The sequence below is a fragment of the Lethenteron reissneri genome, chromosome 36, assembly GCF_015708825.2.
Source record: "Lethenteron reissneri isolate LAM-NWPU_2019-01 chromosome 36, ASM1570882v1, whole genome shotgun sequence".
Classification (NCBI taxonomy): Eukaryota; Metazoa; Chordata; class Hyperoartia; order Petromyzontiformes; family Petromyzontidae; genus Lethenteron; species Lethenteron reissneri.
This window is the reverse complement of record NC_083814.1, coordinates 6465562-6492745: the sequence shown is the minus strand read 5'-3', so window position 1 is coordinate 6492745 and position 27184 is coordinate 6465562. Positions and strand designations below refer to the sequence as shown.

The 27184-nt window shown below is 47.0% G+C and overlaps 1 protein-coding gene across 8 annotated transcripts in view; it reads left to right on the top strand.

The window, feature by feature from the left end:
- Positions 1-26753, top strand: part of LOC133351057 (ephexin-1-like) — a 69477-nt gene extending 42724 nt beyond the window's left edge. For all 8 annotated transcript variants that reach the window (XM_061565962.1, XM_061565956.1, XM_061565961.1 and 5 more), the window contains exons 10-20: positions 2980-3293; positions 5091-5251; positions 7498-7650; positions 15585-15714; positions 16801-16875; positions 18128-18220; positions 18903-19060; positions 20425-20577; positions 21831-21913; positions 22780-22884; positions 24010-26753. In XM_061565962.1, the coding sequence (XP_061421946.1) occupies positions 2980-3293; positions 5091-5251; positions 7498-7650; positions 15585-15714; positions 16801-16875; positions 18128-18220; positions 18903-19060; positions 20425-20577; positions 21831-21913; positions 22780-22884; positions 24010-24185 (1601 nt within the window). In that variant the 3' untranslated portion in view covers positions 24186-26753. The remainder of the gene's footprint in view (positions 1-2979; positions 3294-5090; positions 5252-7497; positions 7651-15584; positions 15715-16800; positions 16876-18127; positions 18221-18902; positions 19061-20424; positions 20578-21830; positions 21914-22779; positions 22885-24009) is intronic.
- Positions 26754-27184: the final 431 nt, after the last annotated feature.

Here is a 27184-nt window from a genome sequence, read left to right as displayed (position 1 = left end):
GTTTTTTATCACGGCTGTCATCGTTAGTGAGATGAGTGCTTCTTCAAGTCTTGATTAGGCACGAGGGGAGTATACTCTGAATGCAGGGAGCGGTTGGCGCAGTGGTGAGCGCACTGTGCTATGAACCTGGCTAATGTGAGTTTGGTTCCGTGGCATGGCTGTCGTCAGTGGCGAGTGGTAGCTGAGCCAGTCCTGGAGCTCACCATCTTCACCAACCGACACTCACCAATCCCCATGACCAGCACGGCATGAACAGGCCTTTATACAGCAGTCAATTTACAAATGGCCGTGATTTACAATAACTTTTGTAAACATTGGAATCAACTTAATACAATCAAAACCCATAAAATTGTATATTGTCAATTTACATTGCCTTATCGTAGGTGTTCTGTCTACTGTGTATATTGTATAAGTCCGTAATAGAGCACCAACTAGTTGTTACATGAGAGCAGTGGTGCAGTGGTTAGTACTGTGTGCTAATGACTGCACCACTAATCCCCCAGACATACCATTGGTATGTCATTTTAACACTGATCATTGGCTCACTTTTTAGTCGACATACAGTGTGTAATTAACACACCAGATAGCTTCGTTTGAAACACGTAACAAACCACACCGTCTCTCGTTGGTGCGGGGCTGAATTGAGTAGCAACGCTTAATCTATGTCGAAAGTTTGAATTGTGCATGAATGTTGAACTTCTTTCGCACCGCACGTAGCTCACCGTGCTAAATCGGAGGTGCTTAGAAGGCCGAGTGTGAGAACCACTCATGTCCTCGGAGAATACTCGGAGTAGCTGTTCCCAATAATGCACACACAGATACGAACCGGCTTCATCCACGCTGTTTCAACCACCACACCACTGCAGGTCAACACACTCTACCCCCACTGCTTCTTCCATCACGCAGCTCGGCTTTGCAAGTCCCTCTCCAGCCTCTTATTACCTTGATTCAAGCAATGCTGTTCGTTGCTGGCCGCTCGAAGTTTTTGGGCCATTGGGGCTGTGCTCGGCCGCTGTTTTTAAAAAGAACATAAAATAAAAAAAACATTCCAAGTAAATCTTTTGGCTCACAATTCAGCATAAAAAAAAGCAGAATATGCTTAAGTTCCACAAGCAACCCTTTAATGGTTGGTATTATTACAAAAGTTCCTTTATTTCAACACGTGGTTACACTCCTTATGCACTTGATTCAATACTTTGTCCACTGAGTTTCAAGAGTTATCGGTCAATTTTCCACTTGGGTACAATGGCTTATTCTGAATTGAGAGGAACTTGAACATCTGTTTTGGATGATGTCGTAGGAATCTGTGATGTAGAACAAAGCTCTCACCACGAAAACAACGGGCAGATGTCGGTGGGGCAGTTGCCAGGATTGTGGGTAATCATTTGCACACCAGGTGTGCTACGGTATGGAACCCCAGAGTGATCCATTTTCAAAGCTACGTGAAGAGGATGTAACAAAAATTAATTATTACACAGCCTTTCCTGTGGAAGGCAGAACCCTCTTTTTTAATTTAAATGACCCTTCAAAGGTCAAGTTGTAAATGTGTAAACACCCTCATAAGGAGGATAATTTTAGGAAGGCAATATCGTGACGCATGTGCCCAGACTCGACTCTATTTCAGCTGGGGAAGGCCATCAAGCCGCTCTATTCCAAAGACAACCATGGCCCAAGACTCCAACTTTGACCTTTACACCCCGTGTATCAATAACTCAACGTTAATGTGCCATTTTATTGACGGACTGCTATTGCGTAGTGTTGTCTTGGTGTGGCCTGGGACTGTTTTTTGCCTTGCCCAAGCTTGATAATTCGGACTTCAGACGCTGTCTTTCCGACAGACCTGTTCTTCACCTGAGGACGGCTGCTTGCGTTGTGGCCGAAACGTCGTGAGAATTATTTTATTATGTTTTTATTTTATTATTTCCCTTCTACGTGACTTTACCGAAAGAACCAAGAAGATAAATCCCTGCAGTCACGAAAGCTTTAAATCGAAATTTAAATTCGGACTTGTATAAAAAAAATGTATTTTTTTTCTTCATATTTGGTGACTTACCATTTACCTCTATTTTGCTCTCCTATCGTTGTTTTTGTGAATTGTTTGCTGTTGTAACTTGCTGACCCACCCATACTGTGGACGCCTGTAAAAAATAACTTCATAGCTCATCGGGTTTCTCCTCCAGCCTAAATAAAGTTTCTCATTCCGAGTGGTGGCAGTCGTAGGAAATTGCAGTTACCGAGAGTTATAAGCAGAGTTACGCAGAGTTACGTGGAGACACAGAGTGTCCCTCATCCAGCAGTGTAAAATGAAGGCTGTTTATGGTGCACATAGGAGAAAATTATGGGGATGGTTTAGTGATGGTGATCGTATAATGATCGCGATTGCACAATGATGATGGGTATAATAGCAGTAATGGTCGTGTAAGTATAATGATGGCCATGGTAGAGTGATGGTGATAGTATAATGACGATTATACAATGACGGTGAGAGAGTTACATGTGGTGACGGCGTGATGATGGCGCTTGTACAGCGATGGGTGCTGCTGTAATCGCAGCGATAGGACGGTGACGATGCCGATAGCAATGGTGGGGGTTTAATGATGGCGATGGAATAATGGTGGCCATGGTACAATGATGATGATGATGATGGTGTAACGATGGCGATTATAACATGTGGCGACGGTGTAATGATGGAAATTGCACAGCGATGGGTGCTGCTGTAATCGCAGCGATAGTCTGGTGATGATGCCGATAGAAATGGTGGGGGTTTAATGATGGCGATGGCATAATGGTGGCCATGGTACAATGATGATGGTGTAACGATGGCGATTATAACAGGTGGCCACGGTGTAACGATGGAAATTGCACAGCGATGGGTGATACTGTAATCGCAGCGATAGTCTGGTGACGATGCCGATAGCAATGGTTGGGGGTATAGCGACGGCGCCGGCTTAACGGGGTGGCACTGATCGTGGCATGCAGCACCGCTGTACCAGGACTACCACCGCATGACGCTGAACCGCAAAATCAACCACCAGCGGCGGCTGCCCTCCTCGTCGGGGACGATCAGCGAGTCCGAGGACGAGTTTGACAGCGACGACGAGTACGAGTTCCCCGAGCTGGAGCTCGGGGCAGGGGAGTCGCGGGGGAGGGACGAGGAACGCCGCGAGAGCGTTGCGCTGCTACAGCTGCAGCAGCAACAGCAACAGCAGCGCATGCTGTGGCAGCACCTCCCGCACGTGATCGCCAGCGGTGTCCTCGCGTCGCTGAGCGGCGACGTCAAGAAGCAACAGGAGGTAGGCGTCACGGTGGTGAAATGTTAACGACCTCGCCTTCTGTGCAGGAGGGTTGTGGGTTCGATGCTGACCATGACGCCTGCTGCTGTATATTTGAAGTTTGCGTGTTCTCCCCGTGGTCGCGTGGATTTTTCTCCGGGTTCTCCGGTTTTTCCCTCCACATTTAGAATCGCCGTGCGTTTAGAGTATTTGGCTGCTATAAATTTCCGCGTGATGAGCCGCCACTTCGTTGCGCTATCGTTTGTGGTCAGGTCGCTTCTGACAAAGAGCTATATAGCTCTGTGGGCCTTACCTGGTAAAATACAAAAAGTTTAAATAAATAGTTAATTTGATCCCGCCACACGCGGCCTTGTTGAGAACCCCAGAGTGGCTTGCACAGGCTTTGGTGTACACGTGCTCTCTGGGTAGGCTCCGAGGGCATTGGTATTTCATTGTGGGTGCTTGCCTTGAGGGTGTGGCCAAATGCAAACATTTCCCGTGAGCAGGATAGTGACTCACTGCTTGTGTGAATGTGAGTGCTAAACATGTGGGGAGTGGAAGTACAGCGGTTGGCACGCTGCACCACGAACCCGGCCAACACCAGTGACAGTTATCTGTACCGGTCTTACACCTTTCCCTCAACACCTTCACCAACCCGCACGAACCAGTGTGGTGAAGTATGGTCAATCAACCTCCATGACCAATACGACATTGATAACGGTGCATTTGTCTCAGGCATGAAGCGACCATGCTGAGCATTGTGATGTGAATTGTGGTGTGTCATGTGCTACTGCAGTGTTGCGAATCGTGACATGGCATGTATCATGAATTGTGGTGTGAAGTCTGACGTGAATTATGCGTTGTCATTGTATTATGGACTAGCTTATATACCCGGCGTTGCCCGGGCCCAAAAAATATTTCAAAACTACTCTTAAAAATCTAACAGCAGAATGTACTGACTGGTAGTACCTGCGTATCACTACAGTAGTACATGCTGACTCTATAGCAGTATTTATCGACTCTCTACAATGTACTCACCTGACAGTGGTGTGGTGAGGCCTAGTCCCGTACAGAGCCTCCGGCCTTGCCTAGATTGTCCAGCCGGCCGAGGTGGCACCTTGGCAGGCTGGGGCTGGGCTGCTACCCCTGACCCCCCCTCCAAGCCACGATCTCCCCGGCCGCTCTGCAGTAATATCTACGGCCTATTGTGGTAGCATCTAGTGACTGTATATATTAGTAACTGCACGCATAGGGGTGGGGGGGGGGGGACATCACACAGTGAAGATTTAAGCTCAGCATTTAGTGTATTTTTAAAGCATTTTTAACGTGAAATAAAATGTCCCCCTCACTCCCACCGAAGGCGTGAGACTTGGCATGGGCCGTCACCCCCACCAAAGGCGCGTGAGTTGGTATGGTCATGCACGCGTCATAAATACATAAATAAAGAGAGCGCGCAAAAATCGCACTAAATCGCTAATTTAACTTAATAAAAGTTGACGGATGTGAAAAAGGAATAGTGCTTGCTCACGGCGGGGCTTACGGCGTGGTACCTGGCTATTTTTATTTAACATAAACCCCAACGTTGGAGAGCCCAAATCCTTCAAGCGCGCGAACACACTGAGACAAACCGACAAACAGACATTTTTTTACTTTTTATATATATATAGATTGTGGGGTGTGATGTATTGTGGGTAGTGTGTTGAGATGTAATCTGAGTTGTGGTGTGAGGATGTGATGATTGTGTAGTACGGATTGTGTAGGGAGATGCGGTCAGTGGGCGGTGTATATTATCTCGCTCGCTCTCCCGGTTTTGTGCAGGCCATGTTCGAGGTGCTGACATCAGAAGCCTCTTACCTGAAGAGCATCAGCATCGTCACGGATGTCTTCATGACATCCGAAGAGCTCAACCAAACCCTGAACATGGAATCGAAGAAAGCGCTCTACTCCAGCATCGCCGATGTCAAGAAAGTCACGGAAAGGTACCGGCATTAGTGAGGATGGGCATCTGACAAAAATACCGCATTGGTCATCATGATGTCTAGAGAAACGGGCACATCCATACAGTTTTTGTTTGTTATCCTTCCCAGCACCTCCGATTAGCACGGTTGGCTAGATACGTTTCGAAAGAAGTTTCAACACACACACGTACAATTAAGTAAAACATTTAGCTCGCTTCTTCACTCCAGTCACTCGTTCACCAGCAGGCACTCACTTTTTTTACAACTCTTCAATCGCTACTACTACCATGGTTACTGTTCCCGTGATATATTTTTTATTTGGCGATAGCATCAAATGAGGGGGCGGGATGCCCAGCACCTGGTGGGATAATATCACTTGCCAAGGTTTCAAACCGATGTCCGAATCGGAATATATATTTACACTGGAAGGATTTGATGAGCTACGAAGTTATTTTTTCACAGATGTCGCCCAGGTTCGGAGCGCAGTGTGCTAACCACTGTGCCACCACTCCACCCCTTACACAATATATGTTCAGCGAAAAAAAAGAGTTCTGCTAACGTGTGAGCGAGTTGTTTGTGCATTGTGCATAGCCAATTCCTCTTGCTGCAAATCGTGTCTCTCGGGTTTTGCATTATTGCAGGCAGTGTCAGTGGTCGAACCATTAACCTTCTCCACGCATTGTGGCGCGGTGACCTTGGCAACGGCGTTGACCGCAACACAATGTAGTTCTCCTGTCATCAACCGCACTGGACCCCATTTGGCAATGAGAAAACCAAATTTGCCGATCTGGGAAATGCAGCCCATGCAGGTGATTTGAATAACTAATCTTCTCTTTTTTAATCTGCGATTAAGCTGTGTTCAATCAGAAAAGCATATTAAATGTGACTAGCGTCTTCATGCCCCACCCTTCAGATCGCCAGCTTCATAGCGCAGCATGCTAGCCACTGCATCGCCTCTCTTACCCAATAGTTCAACTGCTAGAAGCTGGATATAAGCACATCCCCTTGGCAGCGAGGCCAGCTGTGCTTATACAAAGCGGTGTCCCTGTATCAGAAGTTAACATGCACCTTCCCCCTCACCAGTGTAATATCGGGATGTGTTGCATATATCAGAACTGTGCTGCTTGTATCCAGTTTCTGCTATATAATCCTAATTTTGCAGACGGTTGCTTGAGCGGTTGTATTAGATAACCCCCAGGTAGTGAGACTGTTAGTAACGCGATTGCGTTGTTGGAACTGCGGCGAACCTTCGCATTGGGACGTCACGCGGCCGATGCGCTCGTCTCCTGCACCGGTGGAAGACGAACGACGGTTCCACCCCGCGGACTTGTGAAGCGCAACAAACGACCGACGGCGCATACAGTCAACTCCGCTGCCTGCTACGTCAGGAACATCGATCAGTAGTAGGCAGGGCGCATTCATCAGCTAACAGCCGGCGCTGTCGAATGGCTAAAGAAGCTCGACCCAAATTTCGATTTAAAGCTTTCGTGACTGCAGGGATTCATCTTCTTGGTTCTTTCGGTAAAGTCACGTAGAAGGGAAGTAATGAAATAATAAAAATAAAACATAATAAAATAATTCTCACGACGTTTCGGACACAACGCAAGCAGCCATCCTCAGGTGAAGAACAGGTCTGTCTGACGGCTGCTTGCGTTGTATGCGAAATGTCGTGAGAATTGTATTTTATTATGTTTTATTTGTATTATTTTATTATTTCCCTTCTACGTGACTTTACCGAAAGAACCAAGAAGAAGCTGTTCCAAAATTCAGTTGCTTATTGTTGCAACTTCCGCGGGATGTTGGAACCTCCGTGGGAAGTCTAATCCTCTTGTTCCTCCTATCACTGCAACCTCCATGGGTGATCGCTGCTCGTCGGCTTCTGCTCCCGCTGTCTGGAATTCCCTTCCTCTTGAAATTTGTACGATTAAGGCTCTGCTGCCCTTGTTCGGGCCAAGACTTAAAACCCCCGTTTGTCTTCATGTGCATGGAGATCATTTTTCTTTTTTTCAAGTGAAGCATCTGCAGATCCGATCGCACTAAGGTGCCATGTAAATGTAACTTGTATTGTATTGCAACACGCAGTAGAGAAGATTTGTTTTTGTGCTAATGTCCCGTGAACTGGTAGTGAACTACTGGACATTTGTGAAAGAGAGATTTGTAGCTCATTGGATTCCTCCTAGTGTAAATGAACATTCTGATTCTGAGCGTGATTTGCTTCTGCATGTGAACGCGCAGTAACGGTGTGCCCTCTGTGTTTTGTATTGCAGCTTCATCGCAGAACTGGGAGACAGAATTGATTCGGATATCCTCATCTCGGACATCTGTGACATTGTCTACAAATACGCCACGGACGACTTCAAAGTGTACATCCCATACCTCACCAACAACCGCTATCAGGAGAAAAAGTTCATCGAGCTCCGGTAGGTAACAGCCGCTAACCGTACATTAAAAGCAACAGCGAGCAGCGAGTGAACTGGCCATGTGACGCAGCAGCCTGAGCATCGAGCTGGTAACCATTGAGATTCGAGGTTCAAGTCCAGGTTACAGATGCCCATGATTTAAGACGGTTTCTCAAGTATGGTGAGTGAAGGATCTCAGCCTGGTCACCAAAGTGTGCACAAAACAACATCGTAAACTTAAATTCGAAAAATTCGAGCTCTGAGAATTAAAATGTAAAATCTAATAATTCTGGAGTGCCACGCCACACACATCATTTGCAGCAGGTGCATGGGAGAAGTTGCAGCACCCCTAGTATTGATACCAGTCCAGGGAATCTCTCAATTGTATGTATGTTGAACTTCTTTCACACCGTACTTGGCCAACCACACTAATCGTTCTGCGACGGCCTTCTCTGACACAGTGGCGCAATACTCTGAAAGTTTGAATGGATGTCTCTTTCACTTGTTAAACTGAGTAAACGGCGGATTACAATTTGTAATTAAAGAAAGATTTCCTCAAGGCAGTGCTCGCACACCGTTCACGGCCCTGAGACAGTGGTGGAAATTCCCCATTTCCTATGGCAGGGGCAAGTCCACCCATAGGACAACAGCTGCTGACTTCCCACTGTGTTGTCCTCCATTTTAGTGACCCGCGGAAGGGATGATGGGCCGAGTCAAACCCCCCCCCCCCCCCGCCCCCCTAACCAGGATCTGAACTCTCAACCTTCCAATTACGAGCCGCTCGCTCTGCCACCGAGCCATCTGGCTGGTAGCAGTCGGCGACTTTGCGCAAATAGTCGGTGCCTGTGACAGCCCAAACAACTCTGGCCAAATTCCACTATTTGCGATAATCAAGGTGTGATGTTATTGCGCAAGTCTCTAGTGTTTAGTGGTCGTCTCGCACGTGAGCGGTGGCGTGGCTTTTGTCACGATTCAAAATGTGCACGTGCTTTTTTCGTTTGTGTTTGTGTGAGAGAGCCGTGATTGGGTTGTGCAGGTGGAAACTGGTTTTTATTTTCTTCTTCGTCTTCAATATGGTTGATGTAGATGCAGAGTAACAACTACAATTTCACATTCAGGTGGTCAAGCCAGATAACTACGTCAGAATCGGTGGAGTAATATCTTCTGCGTGTTCGTGGATCAGGCATTGTGTCGTTATACGTTGTACGGTCTGTTCTGGATGACCACAGTCGCACACTACTGGAGAGTTTTTAATAATTTAATTTGTGCATCAGGTATCCTGGTCTGCCATAGTTTGTTTGGATGCGGTTTAGGGTGGACCAGGAGCTTTGTGGAAGATCAAACCCAGGGATATTCTGCATTGGGTATTTCACAAGGTGTTTTCTTGTGAGGTCTTTGAACTCCATTTAGTTTTCCAAGCTTCATCGGGGTTGAATTCTCCGAGGTTTAGCGCATGAATCCATAAGTGCTTGCGTGTCTTCATGCAATGACGTGGCATGTTACTGATGTCCTTACTATTGGAAAGGCGACTGTTCTCATCGTTTCTAACTCCTTCCCGGAGGGTTTCAGCGTTGCCGCGGATGGGTTGGGGGGAGAGATTTGTGACGCAGCACGGGCAGCTGGGGCGTTGGGGTCGACTCGAGGGTTCCAGTGACATGTTCAGTTGAACATCAACAAGTCGAGTGTGACTACTTCTGGTCCAGACTGGTGCCGAGTACTCGGCTATAGAGTCCACAAGGACCTTCGTTGATGTCCGTAGCACTGGGTGCTGATGCTCCCAGGCTTGTGCTTGCCAATTTCTGCACCGGGTTGACCCCTTGTTTTTGGTCTTGGCGGCTACCTCTTTCAGATGGTCATGGAAGCTTCGCGTAAAGTGTCCAGCTTCACTCCGAGAGAGGTTGGAGTGGGGTCGTGTTGCACAGTGCTGCCGCAGAAGGTCACTTTCACAGTGTGCCTGGCGCTCCTATTATCAAGATTGAATGCAGTGACTTTATTTTATGGGGATTTGGCTTGAGCCTCCATTTCTGGAAATATCCCCCCCCCCCCCCCCATGGGGTGTTTTAGGTCTTGGTTCAGAGTGGATTCGATGTCGTTGAAAATGGCTGCTCGCGTTTCCGCATGTGCAAATTTGCCGTGACCCAGTTAGCGGCATGTCTCACTCGTGTCAACAGACGTAGTTTGCATAATGCGCATCGAGTGAAAGATTGGAGAAGTGTCTGCCAAAGTTTCGGTCTTGCTTTTCACATGCTTCTGTCATGCGCTGTTGACAATCACCCGTGCTTTGCGGTTTAAATAACTTGGGTATATTAATAATATATTGGCAATGCTTCGCACCATACAGTTCACTGCTATCTAATGAAGTTGTTTAACAATGAATGGTATCTTTATGGACGTCCTGTATACACTTTTACAAGGAGCATATACATACAAGTAGAACTCCATTCTGTAGCTCTACATACAACTAATATTTATTTCAGCCTATCAGCCTATTTTCCTTTTACATGCCATTTTTATCCAGCAGTGTTTGTTTAAGGCAAACACCGGACCAGTTTCACCCTTCATAGTCTCATACAGCAGAACCAGAACTGTTAAGCAAATGTGGCTGGATTGCCAGATGTTACTGGCAAGAGTACGCAATATAAAATATGGAACCCTCGTTAAGCCCTTAATAGTATTAGTCTGTAAAGGCAATGGGCTGATGGGCTAAACATGTGTCACTTGCATATATGTGTGAAGACACATCACCGAGTTCTGCTTATTTGTGCTTCATTTACCCATAAGTGTCTTACGGCAATGCATAATGAGTTAACGTAATGCAAATGTTTTCCCAGCCGATATGATGATTCACGGTTGAGTTTTGGTTTGGGTCACAAAATGATCTGCCCAAACTTGTGTCACGAAGACCCCTCCACCACGTGACCACAGCCAAACAAATGAATAGTCAAGTGTGATGCACCAATTCTTATTGATTCCGCTCACCAGTAAGTTGAGCAACGGTTCTCCCAACTAAATTCGGCAATGAAATGCAATCTAATTGCTACATTAGCGATTGGATTGTACCTGAGGGCTAATAGGGTGTGATGTAATCTAAAAGCTAAAAAAATAGGTTAAAAAAAAAAGCTTTTCAATGCACACACTTTTGTTTGCACTCAAAAGTAGAAGAAAATCTTTTCACCCCAGAATTAATCAAGTTTGATGTGCTCAATCAAAGTGGGATGGCTTGCACGAAGAAAATGAAAACACATTTAAATGAAGCCACCCACTTTTATTGAGCACGGCAAATTTGATTAATGCCAGGATGAAATGAATGTATCGTCTACTTGAGTCCAATAAAAGTGTGCTTTTTTTAAATCATTTATATTAAGTTCGCTTGCGTGCTTGCTTGCTTGCTTATGACCGTGCAAATCTTGCGGTCGTTTTTTAACCCACTTCCCGTGATCCAATCGAGCTGACATTTTGCACACAGACTCGTTGTGCGAGACAATTAATGTTCGTGAAATTTTTTTTCCAAAATTTTACACTGTTTAGGGAAAACAAATTAAATATTTAATTACCAATTGTTTAATACTGCAGACAATCATCTAACCCATAGGTGGCAGCCATCTCAAGCCAGAGGACGAGAGGACTCGAGCCGCCACGCATATAAAGGATTTAGAGTGAAAAACTTTGTTTTTACGGGTTATACTTATTTATTACATATTTTTTGTGCACTTGTTGCATGAAGTGGCTGCTCAGGTGACATGACTGATGGCGATAGAAGCCCTCCCCTTTCATTGGTTGTAGGCTGGCCGGCAACAGCCGCTGTGATTGGACGAGACGTTTGCCATCGTAGGTGGGCGCGACTATTCGTGATAGAAAAAAGGGGAGGGTAAAATGTACAATTAATAATTATTATTTTTTGTTAAAAACACAAATAGGACCACAATGGGTAGGACCTGGACTGGTTTTGTTTTATGGAATCTTGAATTGTCATGCAAGGCGAGTCTTTGTAGAAAATTTCAGCTCGTTAAGCTTTGTAGATTCGAAGATATTAAGCATCAAAGATTCCAAAGAATATAAACAGACAACACGGCAAGTTCCATAAAAGTGTGTACAAATGTAATCTTCTTTCTAAATTTCGTTGGTTTATTGTGGTCTCTCCCAACCATGACCAGGCCTACCCCTACACCTATCAATGCCCCTATCACTACCCCAACCCATCACTACCCCTATCATACTACACCTATCACTACCCCTACACCTATCACTACCCCTATCACTACCCCAACCCATCACTACCACTACGCCTATCACACTACCACTACCCCTATCACACTACCACTACCCCTATCACACTACCACTACCCCTATCACACTACCACTACCCCTATCACACTACCACTACCCCTATCACACTACCACTACCCCTATCACACTACCACTACTCCATACCCCTATCACTTCCACAAACTCTCCTTAACCACTCCCGCCTGTTCTCTTGCCACCATAACTACACCACCACTTTTGATAACCCCATTCTTAATTTCAACCGCAATAATCTTACGTCCAATTTTGCAATTATTGTAAAGCGCCTTGAATCAAGGCGCTACGTACACATATGTAGTGGAATAACGCGCGGGGGTTTGCAAGCGGTGTGCACGCATGTGCGAGTTACGGACAGTGAGGTCGCATCGAGACGACCTGGTGCGGCGAGAGGGAGCAACGGAGATGCATCGCAGTGATTGGCTGGCTGCAGATGCAGGCGGCCAATCAAGATGCATAGCGGTGATTGGCTGGCTGCAAATGCAGGCGGCCAATCAAGATGCATAGCAGTGATTGGCTGGCTGCAAATGCAGGCGGCCAATCAAGATGCATAGCGGTGATTGGCTGGCTGCAAATGCAGGCGGCCAATCAAGATGCATAGCAGTGATTGGCTGGCTGCAGATGCAGGCGGCCATTCAAGATGCATAGCAGTGATTGGCTGGCTGCAAATGCAGGCGGCCAATAAAGATGCATAGCGGTGATTGGCTGGCTGCAGATGCAGGCGGCCAATCAAGATGCATAGCGGTGATTGGCTGGCTGCAGATGCAGGCGGCCAATCAAGATGCATAGCGGTGATTGGCTGGCTGCAAATGCAGGCGGCCAATCAAGATGCATAGCGGTGATTGGCTGGCTGCAGATGCAGGCGGCCAATCAAGATGCATAGCGGTTATTGGCTGGCTGCAGATGCAGGCGGCCAATCAAGATGCATAGCGGTGATTGGCTGGCTGCAGATGCAGGCGGCCAATCAAGATGCATAGCGGTGATTGGCTGGCTGCAAATGCAGGCGGCCAATCAAGATACATAGCGGTGATTGGCTGGCTGCAGATGCAGGCGGCCAATCAAGATGCATAGCGGTGATTGGCTGGCTGCAGATGCAGGCGGCCAATCAAGATACATAGCGGTGATTGGCTGGCTGCAGATGCAGGCGGCCAATCAAGATGCATAGCGGTGATTGGCTGGCTGCAGATGCAGGCGGCCAATCAAGATGCATAGCGGTGATTGGCTGGCTGCAGATGCAGGCGGCCAATCAAGATGCATAGCGGTGATTGGCTGGCTGCAGATGCAGGCGGCCAATCAAGATGCATAGCGGTGATTGGCTGGCTGCAGATGCAGGCGGCCAATCAAGATGCATAGCGGTTATTGGCTGGCTGCAAATGCAGGCGGCCAATCAAGATGCATAGCAGTGATTGGCTGGCTGCAGATGCAGGCGACCAATCAAGATGCATAGCGGTGATTGGCTGGCTGCAGATGCAGGCGGCCAATCAAGATGCATAGCGGTGATTGGCTGGCTGCAGATGCAGGCGGCCAATCAAGATACATAGCGGTGATTGGCTGGCTGCAGATGCAGGCGGCCAATCAAGATACATAGCGGTGATTGGCTGGCTGCAGATGCAGGCGGCCAATCAAGATGCATAGCGGTGATTGGCTGGCTGCAGATGCAGGCGGCCAATCAAGATACATAGCGGTGATTGGCTGGCTGCAGATGCAGGCGGCCAATCAAGATGCATAGCGGTGATTGGCTGGCTGCAGATGCAGGCGGCCAATCAAGATGCATAGCGGTGATTGGCTGGCTGCAGATGCAGGCGGCCAATCAAGATGCATAGCGGTGATTGGCTGGCTGCAGATGCAGGCGGCCAATCAAGATGCATAGCGGTGATTGGCTGGCTGCAGATGCAGGCGGCCAATCAAGATGCATAGCGGTTATTGGCTGGCTGCAAATGCAGGCGGCCAATCAAGATGCATAGCAGTGATTGGCTGGCTGCAGATGCAGGCGGCCAATCAAGATGCATAGCGGTGATTGGCTGGCTGCAGATGCAGGCGGCCAATCAAGATGCATAGCGGTGATTGGCTGGCTGCAGATGCAGGCGGCCAATCAAGATACATAGCGGTGATTGGCTGGCTGCAGATGCAGGCGGCCAATCAAGATACATAGCGGTGATTGGCTGGCTGCAGATGCAGGCGGCCAATCAAGATGCATAGCGGTGATTGGCTGGCTGCAGATGCAGGCGGCCAATCAAGATGCATAGCAGTGATTGGCTGGCTGCAGATGCAGGCGGCCAATCAAGATGCATAGCGGTGATTGGCTGGCTGCAGATTCAGGCGGCCAATCAAGATGCATAGCGGTGATTGGCTGGCTGCAGATGCAGGCGGCCAATCAATATGCATAGCGGTGATTGGCTGGCTGCAGATGCAGGCGGCCAATCAAGATGCATAGCGGTGATTGGCTGGCTGCAGATGCAGGCGGCCAATCAAGATACATAGCGGTGATTGGCTGGCTGCAGATGCAGGCGGCCAATCAAGATGCATAGCAGTGATTGGCTGGCTGCAGATGCAGGCGGCCAATCAATATGCATAGCGGTGATTGGCTGGCTGCAGATGCAGGCGGCCAATCAAGATGCATAGCGGTGATTGGCTGGCTGCAAATGCAGGCGGCCAATCAAGATGCATAGCGGTGATTGGCTGGCTGCAGATGCAGGCGGCCAATCAAGATGCATAGCGGTGATTGGCTGGCTGCAGATGCAGGCGGCCAATCAAGATGCATAGCGGTGATTGGCTGGCTGCAGATGCAGGCGCGGAACAGGCGCCAGGTTGACGGGAGATTGAGGCGATAGCGGCAGAAGCCACGGGGCGTGAGGCGACGGGAGGTCGCCAGCTTAATTAATGAGGAGTTAATGAGGAGGGGGATATATACGGGAGCGTGAGAGAGAGAGAGGGGTGGAGTTGGTCGGAGTGAAGACACGAGGAAAGACGAGAGACGTCCAAGTCTCCCCTCTCTCCACATCTCGCCCTCTCCAGCAGTGATGGCTTAACCCCACTGGAGTCATGGTCGAGGTCGGAGGGGCGAGGGTAGAAAGGCTAGCAGTAGAGAAGTTAGCAGAGTGTATAGCGGAAGGCTAGCAGTGGAGAAGCTAGCAGAGTGTATAGTACGAGGCTAGCAGCGGAGAGAGCGAAGCGAGCGGAGCGTGGCAGACAGGCTAGCAGTGGAGAGGCTAGGAGAGTGGGAGAGAGAACAGGCTAGCAGTGGAGAGCCTAGGAGAGTGGGAGAGAGAACAGGCTAGCAGTGGAGAGGCTAGGAGAGTGGGAGAGAGAGAACAGGCTAGCAGTGGAGAGGCTAGGAGAGTGGGAGCAGAGCGAGCGAAGCAGGTGAGCAGAGCAAGCGGGAAAATCACGACGGAGTCACGGGGGTGTCGAACTCGAGGGTGTTCAATAAAAAGTGATGCAGTAGAAAAAAAGTTGTCCACGTGAAATAAAAACACTACACATATATAAGATACTGAGAAATATCAATTGAGAATCACGGTGAGTTTTGTGTACCTCTTTAAAAAAATCCTGCTTGGACGTTTATCACACTTCTTCCTCCTTAGGGGGTGAGAAGGGCTGCCCACTTGACATCGTGTCCCTCCCTCCTGCCTCCCTCCCTGCCTCCCCTGCAGGGAGTCGAACTCCCAGTTCAGTGCAGTGGTGCAGCGGTTGCAGGAGATGCCCCAGTGCGGACGCTTGCCGTTCACCTCCTTCCTGCACCTGCCCCTGCAACGAATCACGCGGCTCAGGCTGCTGCTGGAGGTGAGTGGACTTTATTTCGGTGTGGACTCGTCAATAATGACCCCCGGGGGTCACGGGTGGATAATGGGCCGGAACGACACGGAACGCCGTGGTGGGAGTGAGAATTTGAACCCCCACCTGCTTTCTTTCCGGAAAGAACCAGAGGCAAGTGCCCGTAGCGGGGTGGGTAGTGTGTATATGTGTGTAAAATTCACAGTCAGCCAGCCACGCTCTGGATCTCCCGAATGGTGCGTGGGATGACACCGCACAATTACGTAAGAGGTCTGTGAACACACTTAAATGTTTCGCATTGCTTGATTCTTTTAAACGAATGCGCTGAAACGGGGGAAACATTTTGACATTTTTACTTTATGAACGTATTCATCAATCCGCCGCCGCAACCTTGCTGCACGCTTAGGCTCCGTTTGTTCGGAATTTAATGTCTTGCCATGTCCAACACCGCCTGTGGTACCGAGACCGGGTAGTTCTGGTGAGGAGCGGGAGCACTTGGTGGTTAGTGCACCGCGCTATGAATAAGTCACTTGGGTTTGATTTCTGGCGACGGCCAATTCCAGTGGCAAGTGATATCAGAGCTGGTCGTGGGCCTCCACTAAGTCGACTCATGTGAGCATCCCGTGTTGTTTGTAAACATGATCGTTCTCATAGAATAGGTGATATAATACTCTTAGGTTTTTTCGGTAAATTCACGTAGGTAAAAATAAATAATAAAAATAATATAAATAATAAAAATAAAATAAGTGATTTATTATTTTATTGCTATTATCATTTCTATTATTAATATTATTTATTTTTACCTACATGACTTTACCGAAAAAACCTAACAGTATGAATCCTTGCAGTCACGAAAGCTTCAAATCTAGGTGATATAAGTACTGCATGCTGGGAATGTAACCGTTGCCATTCCTTTACATGGACTTTCTCCATCCATAGTAATGTTGAATTTCCACTATTGACTCTGGACTGATTAAACATCCGTAACATTGTCTACGAATTCAAATATTGGGCTCCTTACCCTCGAAGGCACCAGCGTTTTACTTTCAACCGTACGATTTACTGAAGTCATCTTGGTGTCTTGTGTTTGCATAGAACATCTTGAAAGGAAGGGAGGCAGGATCCCCAGAGGAGGCTGCTGCTGTGAATGCCGTTGACGCGCTTGATAAGGTAATCGTCGCGATTCGTTCTTGATATACGCCGGCGCGTCTCGGAGCGCTCTACACTACATCTCGCACGTTTGAAAGGGCACCCTCAGTGGCAGCTGTCTCTGTGTGGCACAAGGCGACTCTGCACCTGGCCTGCAAAATGGACATTTTGTCTGCCAGTAGAGGGGGCAATGATTCCTACGTATAATTTTGGTTTGAGTAAATTTAGAATTTGCCGAATGTGGACTCTGATGCCCGGCATACAATGGTCCACTTTTGCGAATGACGTCAGGGTATCTATAACATGCACTGTGAGCAGACTTTGTGTATTTTAGGGGTATTACACACTGCAGTTATAATTAGGGTGGCCGCTGGATTTGTACCATGAACCTCTGCCACAAGCGGCGAATGTGGGTCGCCAGTCTTGTTGGCACCGCGTGAGTTACCACAACCCTGTTAATCTGCAGCGTTGACGCATTCATTCTAATCGAGGCTCTTGGTTTTATCTTATCCATGCGTCATGCGACATCTTCACGTGACATCCTAATCATTCTTCTTCAAAATAACTAAGCAGACTAAAACGCCTTCCCATATCCACATTAAAAATAAACTTTTTTTTAACACTTCCCATCAGCCACGCCGCCTTCTGGTTTAACGAGCAAACTCTGGACCGGTTTCGACAATCATCTTCTCATCAACAGAGTCACTGTTTATACTGGTAGGAACCTCCTGGTTACACCAGCCCACAGGGGATTATTGTGTCCGTCTGTCGTGCAGGGAGGGGGAGGGTGGGGAGGGGCTGGGTGGGGAGGGGCTGGGTGGGGAGGGTGGGGAGGGGCTGGGTGGGGAGGGGCTGGTCACTCCGTGGTGCCCTGATAAAACTCAACGTTTAACCTACTCACGCCGGCTTGTGCCCGCCGTTGTTTTTAAAGGACATTGTACTCACTGCAGAGAACTGTAGGAACACAAACCGCACTCTGATAGCTTGTACCAAACTGCCAGATGCCCCCCTCCCGTTTGGTCTTGTCGGAGCTTTGGTACCGATAAAGTAATTTTATTCGAGTTTTTCTTCAGATTCCGTTTTGTACATGTACATCGTCATCATGCGAAAGGGGTTAACTTTGCAACGGATCTGAAGTTTCGCAGGAGGAAAGACGTGATGGTGGCGGGGTGTGGTGGCATCGACAACAATGGCAGTGGCGATTTCTCAGCCCTGTGTTTTTTAATGTAATGTTTCTGTGCGTTTTTTCTCTAATTGCCTCTCACGAACGCAGGTGATAAAGGAGTCGAATGAAAGTGTTCGTAAAATGCAGCAAGTGGAAGAGATGATCAACATCTGTCAACAGATTGTGTTTGAGAATGTAAAGGTGAGAGAAATTTTACCCGAGGGCATTTTGACCTCTCTCCAGCACTGACAACCGTTGACCCTCGCTGAGCTGTGGCAATATTAGCAAACAAAGACACCCCTCAGAAGGTGTGCACCATGAGCTTAACATGTGGACAAAATGTATCACGCGAGTCGCACGTGTTTATACTTTCTGTGCCAATAAGCGAGGCCAGATATTGTGAATTGTAGACATTTGTAATTCCCTCCGTTGAAGTGTGCTGAAGCCCCTTTTTTACACGCTTTTATTTAACTCACTTCGTCTGTTGTATCCTCAAACAAGTAAACCCGTAAAAACAAAGTTTTTCACTATAAATCCTTTATATGCGTGGCGGCTAGAGTCCTCTCGTCCTCTGCCTTGAGATGGCTGCCACCTATGGGTCAGATGATTGTCTGCCAGTATTAAGCAATTGGTAATTAAATATTTAATTTGTTTTTCCTAAACAGTGTAAAATTTTGGAAAAAAATTTTCACGAAAATTTATTGTCTCGCACAACGAGTCTGTGTGCAAAATGTCAGCTCGATTGGATCACGGGAAGTGGGTTAAAAAGCGACCGAAAGATTTGCACGGTCGTAAGCAAGCAAGCAAGCACGCAAGCAAGCAAGCGAACTTAATATAAAGGATTTAATAAGAAATGGTGGGTACACGTGTCTTTCCCCTGCAGACCATCGGGCTCGTATCGAAGAACCGCTGGCTGGTGAAACAGGGTGAGGTGATGGAGCTGACACAGAGGGGGACGATGATCATATCGCGACACAAGGCGACTCCCATCCACATGTTTCTCTTCAACGATATGCTTCTGCTGTGCTCAAAGAAGAGGGAGTACGTTGATCATGTTTATACTGTGCTCTGTTGTGTAATAATTGTGTCATGCACACACACTTTGAACGTTGAACTTTTTTTCGCATCGTACTTTGCCAACCGTGCAAATTAGAGGTGCGGGGGAAGGACGACAAGAAGCAATTCTAAATAAATTAGTTTTCACACTGCCCTGGTGTAATGATATTACACCGGACTTGCAATCCAGCGGTCCCCCATTTCATTAGATCTCTTCAGAGCGGCAGTAGAAACAACGGTGCGAGATTCGTAACGTCCCCCCCCCCCCCTTGTGGCCTGTGCACCGCAGAAGATTGGCAGGTCACTTACGGTGGGGTTCAAGGTGTCTGTGTGCTCCCAAACTGTTCAGAGGTGTCTGGCCAGCATGGATGAGTAGGCCAAATACCCTCCCTTTAGTGGGAGGCGCTTTTCCCCGCAGTGCCATGAAGACGGAAATTGCAGGACTGCCAGGTCACTGCTTATGATGAGCAGTGATATGTATAGAGTTAAATTATGTTAATTTATGACTCGATTATTTGGGCATTTGCCTTTTCCGAGCTGGCAAAACCTGGTTCTCTCTTCTTCCAAATATCCAGCAGGTGTGGCCATCCAAATATCCGGGGTCCAGACCATGGTTAAATGGAGTTATTTAGAAAATACTTCAAATTATCTGGGGATTTCTGTGATCATGTCCTCTGGATAAATGAGTGAATCCCCGATTGGGACTCTGGGGGGATGGGATACCCTGGTTTAAAATATCCATTTTCCCCAGATAAACTGCGTTGGGGTATACGGTTGAAAATACATTTTGGGAATATTATTACTGTTTTGCATATTACTGTTAATACAGTAAATATAGATTCGTCTTCTTGGTTCTTTCGGTAAAGTCACGTAGAAGGGAAGTAATAAAATAATAAAAATTAAACATAATAAAATAATTCTCACGACGTTTCGGCCACAACGCAAGCAGCCGTCCTCATTCTTCACCTGAGGACGGCTGCTTGCGTTGTGGCCGAAACGTCGTGAGAATTATTTTATTATGTTTAATTTTTATTATTTTATTACTTGCCTTCTACGTGACTTTACCGAAAGAATCACGAAATCTTTAAATCGAAATTTAAATATAGATGGTCGTGATTGAATGACTGTAAAGTTACACGATGGTATAACAGGGCCTCCTAGAATAGAAATCTGACTTTTTGAAGAAAACGGAACTCTCCCGCGACATTTTCACACACGTTTAACACATTTGTTATATTTTTTATGACATCGTTACAAATGTTTAAAGCCCGGTCGTTGCCGCTCTCGTCGCCGCTGTCGTGACTCACGACCACCCGGCCACCGCGTGCCCCTGTATCCGTGTGCCGCAGTAAATTCGTCGTCGTTGATCACGTGCACCGAGCCATGCTCCAGGTGAAACCCAACTCGGACACGGAGGTCGCCAACAAGAACTCCTTCTTCCTCGTCCTGCTGGAGAACCATGCGGGCAAACACACGGAGAAGCTTCTCCAGGTGTCCTCCCCGTAAGTCCCCTCACACGTCCACGCATGCACGCCGGGCCACTTAATACACGTGGATCCCTCGCACAAATGCAGTGCTGGATAAAATGTCCTACTCAACCTATTCTCAGATGATTGCGGTGGTGTGTGAAAAGGGTGATTTTTCGATTTAGAGCTTTTGTGACTGCAGGGATTCATCTTCTTGCTTCTTTTGCTAAAGTCACGTAGAAGGGAAATAATAAAATAATAAAAATGGGCCTACTTACTCTGTTCACTAGGAAAATACAATTTTCAGTTACATGGTCCCCTTCATAATATTGTACTATCTGTGTATTACCTCAGGTTGTTATGCCTGCTAGTGGCAGTAAATAAGCACTCCTGGAAGCACCTGCATTATTGTCACCATGACGCTTCTCCATGAGGTCTTAATGTAGATCTAGGCTTTGACTATGGAGCCTTGGCTGAGATATTGTCAGGGCCTCTTCTAGGTATGTCCTTCAAGCTGTGGCCTAGTCCCGTAGCTCTTAGCCCAGAGCACTCCAATTGGGTGATAGGAAAATCTCATTTCTCTGGCTGACCCAGTTTCAACGAGACCGCACAAAGGTCTTGTTTTGTCAATATCTCGCTTGTCTGATAAGTCAATTGCCATCACAGGAAATAATTAAAAACGATATGAAAAAAACCCTCCAGTGTGCGACCGTTGTCATCCAGAATACAACATATAACGACGCAATTCCCGATCCACAAATACGAAGGAAATGACACAGCGATGCACGCCCCCGCTGCTCCTAACGTGGTTATTTGGGCTTGACCACCTGAATGTGAAATTTCAGTTGTTGCTCTGTTTCTACATCAGCCATACGAAAGAAGAAGAATAAGACCGGAACGAAGTGTTGACTGGCAATGCCACAGTGTGTCAGACATAATGCTTATGGTTCATGGTTTCACGCCAGCTGTATGAACTTTCACTATGCACCTTTTAAAACCTTCTTCTCAATTCTCTTCTTAAATATAATTCGACACATCCTAGCATTGTTATTGGAACTCTTTGGTTCTTTCGGTAACGTCACGTAGTTAGAAATAGAATCAAACAAATTACGACGTTTCGATCGCAACACAAGCGGTCGTCATCGAAACGTAATTTGTTTTATTTTATTTCTAACTACGTAACTTTACCGAAAGAACCAAAGAGTATGGATTCCTGCAGTCACAAAAGCTTAAAATCAAGATCGTTTTTCGAGTCTTAGCTTTGTGCACTAAGTCTGCTGCGTCTGTAGGAGTGACATGGAGCGCTGGGCTGATGCCATCTGCCCACCCAAGAAGGAAACCGACAGCAGCGAGCAGATTTACGAGGACTGGAGTGAGTCCATTAAACCTGTGTTCCACGTAAATTTAGTTTTTTTTAATGGCTACCAAATGTCTGGGAGGCCCAACTGGGATGTGCGTGGTGAGATGGAAGCTCCTGCCACTGTCAGCCGCACCCATTTTGGAATAGCCTCACCCACTCAATAATTTGCCCCTCCAATTCAATCCACATTGGCGAGATGTTAACTACCTCGCCTGGTATACAGGAGGACATGGGTTCGATCCCGATCCTGACGCCTGTATATTTGGAGTTTGCTTGTTCTCCCCGTGTTTGCGTGGATTTTTCTCCGGGTCCTCCGGTTTCCTCCTCCACAATTAGAAACATGCGTTTAGGGTATTTGGCTGATATCAAATTTAACGTGACAAGTCACTTCGTTTTGATCATTTGTGACCAGGTCGCTTCTGAAAAAAGAGCTATAGAGCTCAGTGGGCCTCACCTGGTAAAAAAAAAAAAGTCACAAAGCGTCGACATTGGGACAACCTTTCTGAAATTGGGACTATCCCAGGCAAACTGAGACGTTTGGTAGCATAAAGTATTTGTCTGATGTAAAGTGAATCCACTGTAAATTGTGTTCTCAAAGCCGTGCTATTTTGGAAGTAAGATGTGGAGGTAAGATTTGTATCGTTTTGTTTGTAAATCATATATACAACACAATCCCCTCCGTATCTTTTCGCGGTTTTGCTCTACAGCTCTGAGATGCGTATCAGGGTTGTTTGGCACGATGTCCGACGTTTTGCTCCACGTACTGGAACCTTCGGTGATGCTAGACATCGTGGCAGACAACACACGCTACGGCCCGAAACATCCCGCAGAGCTATATACTCGTAGTGCGTAAGACTGAGCAACCGTTTGTCTTCCAGACTGTCCCCAGGTGCAGTGCATCTGTGAGTACAAGGCTTCCCAGTTGGATGAACTGAGCCTGCAGGAGGCCGATGTCATCAACGTCCTCAAAAAGACGGCTGACGGTAATGCAGATCCACTCCACCTTCACTCAACAAAATACAACCACTATCATCACCAGGCCTACCCATACAGGGCTATAATCCAAGCCACAGCTGAACTCCCACCTGTCCCGGTGTGATCAATGCAAGATGTGACGGTCTTTCGTAATGCAGATGCGTGTGTGCGCCATTGTGGGAAATGGTGGCATAGTGGTGAGCACGCCACATTGCGATCCTGGTGGCCTAAGTTTTATTCCAGGCCCTGGCGAGCATCAGTGGCTAACCGGTCGTGGGCCTCCCCTCTGTCGACTTTGGCCTCATACCGAGTACATGGTGCATTGTGTAAACATCAGCACTGGGAGATGGGAGGTAGTTTGGCATGGTGCTGGTCACTCGCTGCCCCCGTGGTTGTCATGCCACCCTTAATAGGTGCTCACTAATAGGCCCCATCCTGAGCAGTATATTCATGGTGGATAGGGGAATTGGTTTTGGATTTTTAAAAAATCTAATTTTTAATGCAAACTTTATCGGATTTCAAAATCATTGCCATCATTTTGCAATATAGCATATCTTTGTGCTGAGAGTAGTGATATCACCCGACGTCACATGACACCACTTTTGGCAGGACGTCATGAATGACGTGAAGTCATTAACGCGCCGCCGTTACTTCTTGTGACATCAGTTTGGTGTCGACCCAAAGTTTTTTTCTTTTCGTATCTCGACCCAACTACTCTTGGAATTTGTCAGATCCGCAAATCGGGAACACAACATCCCTAATTGAGGAACCTTAATTCTAGATTTGAAGCTTTCGTGACTGCAAGGATTCATATTCTTAGTTTTTTTTTCGGTAAAGTCACGTAGGTAAAAAATAAAAAAATTAAAACAAATATTTACTAAAAGTAAAATAAAAATCACGACGTTACGGAGGCAACACAAGCTTCCGTCTTCAAGTGGAACCATCACAGCACGATAGCTGTATCAAGTGAGAGAAATTCCAAGAAAACAGTCTTTGTATATATACTGGTTGACGGTGGGAGGAGCCAAGGTAGGCCATTTACCTACGTTACTTTACCGAAAAATACTTGAGGAACCTTGTCCGTCCGTTTGTCCTGTGCGTGGTGTGCGTGCCCGATGCTTGGCGTGCTGCAGACTGGATGGAGGGCGAGCGCTTGTCCGACGGTGAGAAGGGCTGGTTTCCGGCCGGATGCGTGGAGGAGATCAAAAACACCCACGTGCGCGCAAGAAACCTCAAGGAGAGATACCGACTCATGTGCGTCGCTCAGCGCATGCAGAAGGCCGCCACGGAGATGGCCGGGTCAACATGAATGACGAATGGACGAATGGGTGGGGGGGGGGGGTTATTTGATGTTGAGGACCTGGAAAGAAGCAAGCTGGATCTCCGTAATTTCTGAAGTCTTTGCAAGGGGCATTCCTCGGAATAGATCATGGGCAAGAGGTCGTTGTGGCTAACGGTATTGATGCCACTATACCGACACGGTTGTTTTCAGCTAGAATCCATCACCCCCCACTGTCAACGTCTTGAGCAACAGTGGGGACACGTATGGTCTGTAAGTGGTGGTTGAAGAGGCTCTGGCCTAGAGTTGTGGCAACCCCTCATGTGGTACAACGAACAAAATTCATGGGGGTGTCAATAATTACAATGTCCCCACAAACACTGGGAGAGGAATAGCTACCGCCCAGAACTCTACCAGCCACCACCATCACCACAGCATTCACTAAATCGATGAATTATCGTCAGGCCGTGAAGGCCTCCCTTAACCCATTGCCATCAATCATGGCATTGCGAAGAAAATAATGCATCGAGCGCCTGGACACGAGTGGATTTCATCACTCCATCTCCACAACGGACAACCACATGAGTGTGTTTCATAGTTTGACTGGCACTCTGTCATTAGTCTCGACCGCCAGTCCGTCATACCTTCGAACGACATGACCTGGCCAAGCCAACTTACTCGATTAACAGGTAAATTTGATGTCTGTAAATTATGGTATGTTCCCTAATTCACAAGCTCCTCTTTCCGTCTTGCAACAGCAGCAATGTTTAAAGTGCATGAGTATGCTTTTATTTTTATTGTTATTTAAAATATGCATACGTACAGTGTAATTCCCAGCATGCACCTCTTCATGCGTTTTAGTTCACTTGGCATCTTCTGTTAAATTTCCGATGGCACTGTTCATGTTCACGATCCTCGTGTCACAGAAAGAAAATCAGAGAATGCGACCAAAAAGTTATTGAAGATCTCTTAAGGAAGCAATGGGAGCATGAAATCAACAGCAAATAGAACATCGACAATGAAATGTGTGTTGCATTGTGCGCGGGGTGCCATGAATGGAGAGCGGTGGCGCAGCAGTTAGCACACTGCGCTACAAACCTGCACATGACCAATACCAGTGACAATTATCTGAACCGGTCCTGGGCCTTCTCTAGGTCGACTTGGCCTCGAATGAGTACCTGGTGTGGTGTGTAGTCATCTCCACTGGGGAGACAAAGGTAGCCGGGCATGGTGCTGGCCACCCACCCCTTTGTGTGCCGTACCCGGCCTTCATTGGTGCTCGCTTAACAGCACTTGTTCCTACAGTCTGTTAAGGCTGTATGGGGGATCTTTGTCTTTGGGGTGTCATGCAACATACAACCGTGTAAACAGGTACAATATGGATCTGTGACCAAGAACGAGAGCTTTACTGATGGTGAGAGATTATGGTTCATGCATTTGTATAAAATGTGCATGGGAAAGGCTCGGTAAAGACTCAAAGGTGGTTGGGCCACGTGGTTGGAAACATTGGACCAACATTCCATGTTTACTGGCCAAGTGCCCTTTAGTAAAAATAGAGAAACAAAAGCTAAATCGTGTTTTTTACCATAATTTTATGATGTAATGCACACATTTAATCAGAAAATGTATACAGTATATAATTATGGAATTGTGTTGTATGCTGTATATATCGCATGAAGAATACTGTGTGAACATGGTGAACAGCTTAACTGGCGTTATTGGTGACAGGCGTAGGCGCGTCTAATGAAAAGCTCAACAGTGGCATAGACCGGAAATGTGTCGAACAGACAACGAACCCCCTCAATGTTCAATTAATCTCTGAAATATAAATCGGCTCAAGCCTCCTGTAAACCACGTGACTTCTGTGTGCCCCCCCCCCCCGCCGCCAACTCGAAATCCATCCCCTCTCCCCCTCTTCGTGCAGCTCCCTCCTCGCTCCTTCTTTCTCTCCTCCCTCTCTCCCCTCTCATCTCCCTCCCATCCCCCTCCCATCCACCTGTTTCCTGGCCCGGTCATTCCTTATCTCCCCCTCTTCCTGCCCGGCCATCCCTCTTTCGTTGGTGTCACGTTGGCGAGATGTTAACTACCTCGCCTGGTATACAGGAAGTTTTGGGTGCGAGCATTACGCGTGCTGTATATTGTGTCTCTTCCCCGTGGTCGTGTGAATTTTTCTCCGGGTCCTCTGGTTTTTCCCCTCCACATTTAGAAACATGCGTTTACAGTATTTGGCTGCTTTACATTTCCACGTGATGAGCCACTGCATTGAGATATCATTTGTGGCCATGTCGATTCTGAAAAAAGAGCAATAGAGTTCAGCGGGCCTTACCTGGTTAAACAACATTTGTATGCTGCACCTCTTGAGCTCTGTGCCCTCTTTGTCCGTCTTGGGAATTTATATCCCAGCATCCCTTCCCGTTACTTTTTATATTTCCCCATTCATTATATACTTGACGGTACTGCCCTTACGGTGGTGTGCCACGTGTACAACGTTTTATAATTATATACGAAACATGTTGAGTTTTAAATGCTGTAGTGTTTAAGTGTACCCTTAATGGTTTGTAAGATGTATAAGTTCGATAAAGAAATGAGTTAAGTCTACTATTGTTTTCTAACAGTGTCCTTATGTTTTGAGGTTTTTTTTAAAAAGTTGTTTTAAGAACACGTTCATTTGTGGTTTTCATACTTTACACAACGTTTTGCTGGCTGGAAGGAGGAACAGACAGACGGTCACGTCCCAAAGGACGTGTGCTTTACCATTTTTTTGTGAAGTTATTTAATGTTTTCAAAGACATGCATTGTCATTCGGTATTACGATTTTATAAAAACCACACAACTTAAAAGTATAATTTTTGCAACCATTTATCCATTAAAGGGTGTTCATGATCACATCACGTGGAAAGCGCCCAATCTCATCAGCAACAATCTAACAACCATGCATAACACGAGTTATACTGGTAGGAACCTCCTTGTTACACCAGCCCACAGGGGATTATTGTGTCCGTCAGTCGTGCATCAAAGAATGTGAGGGG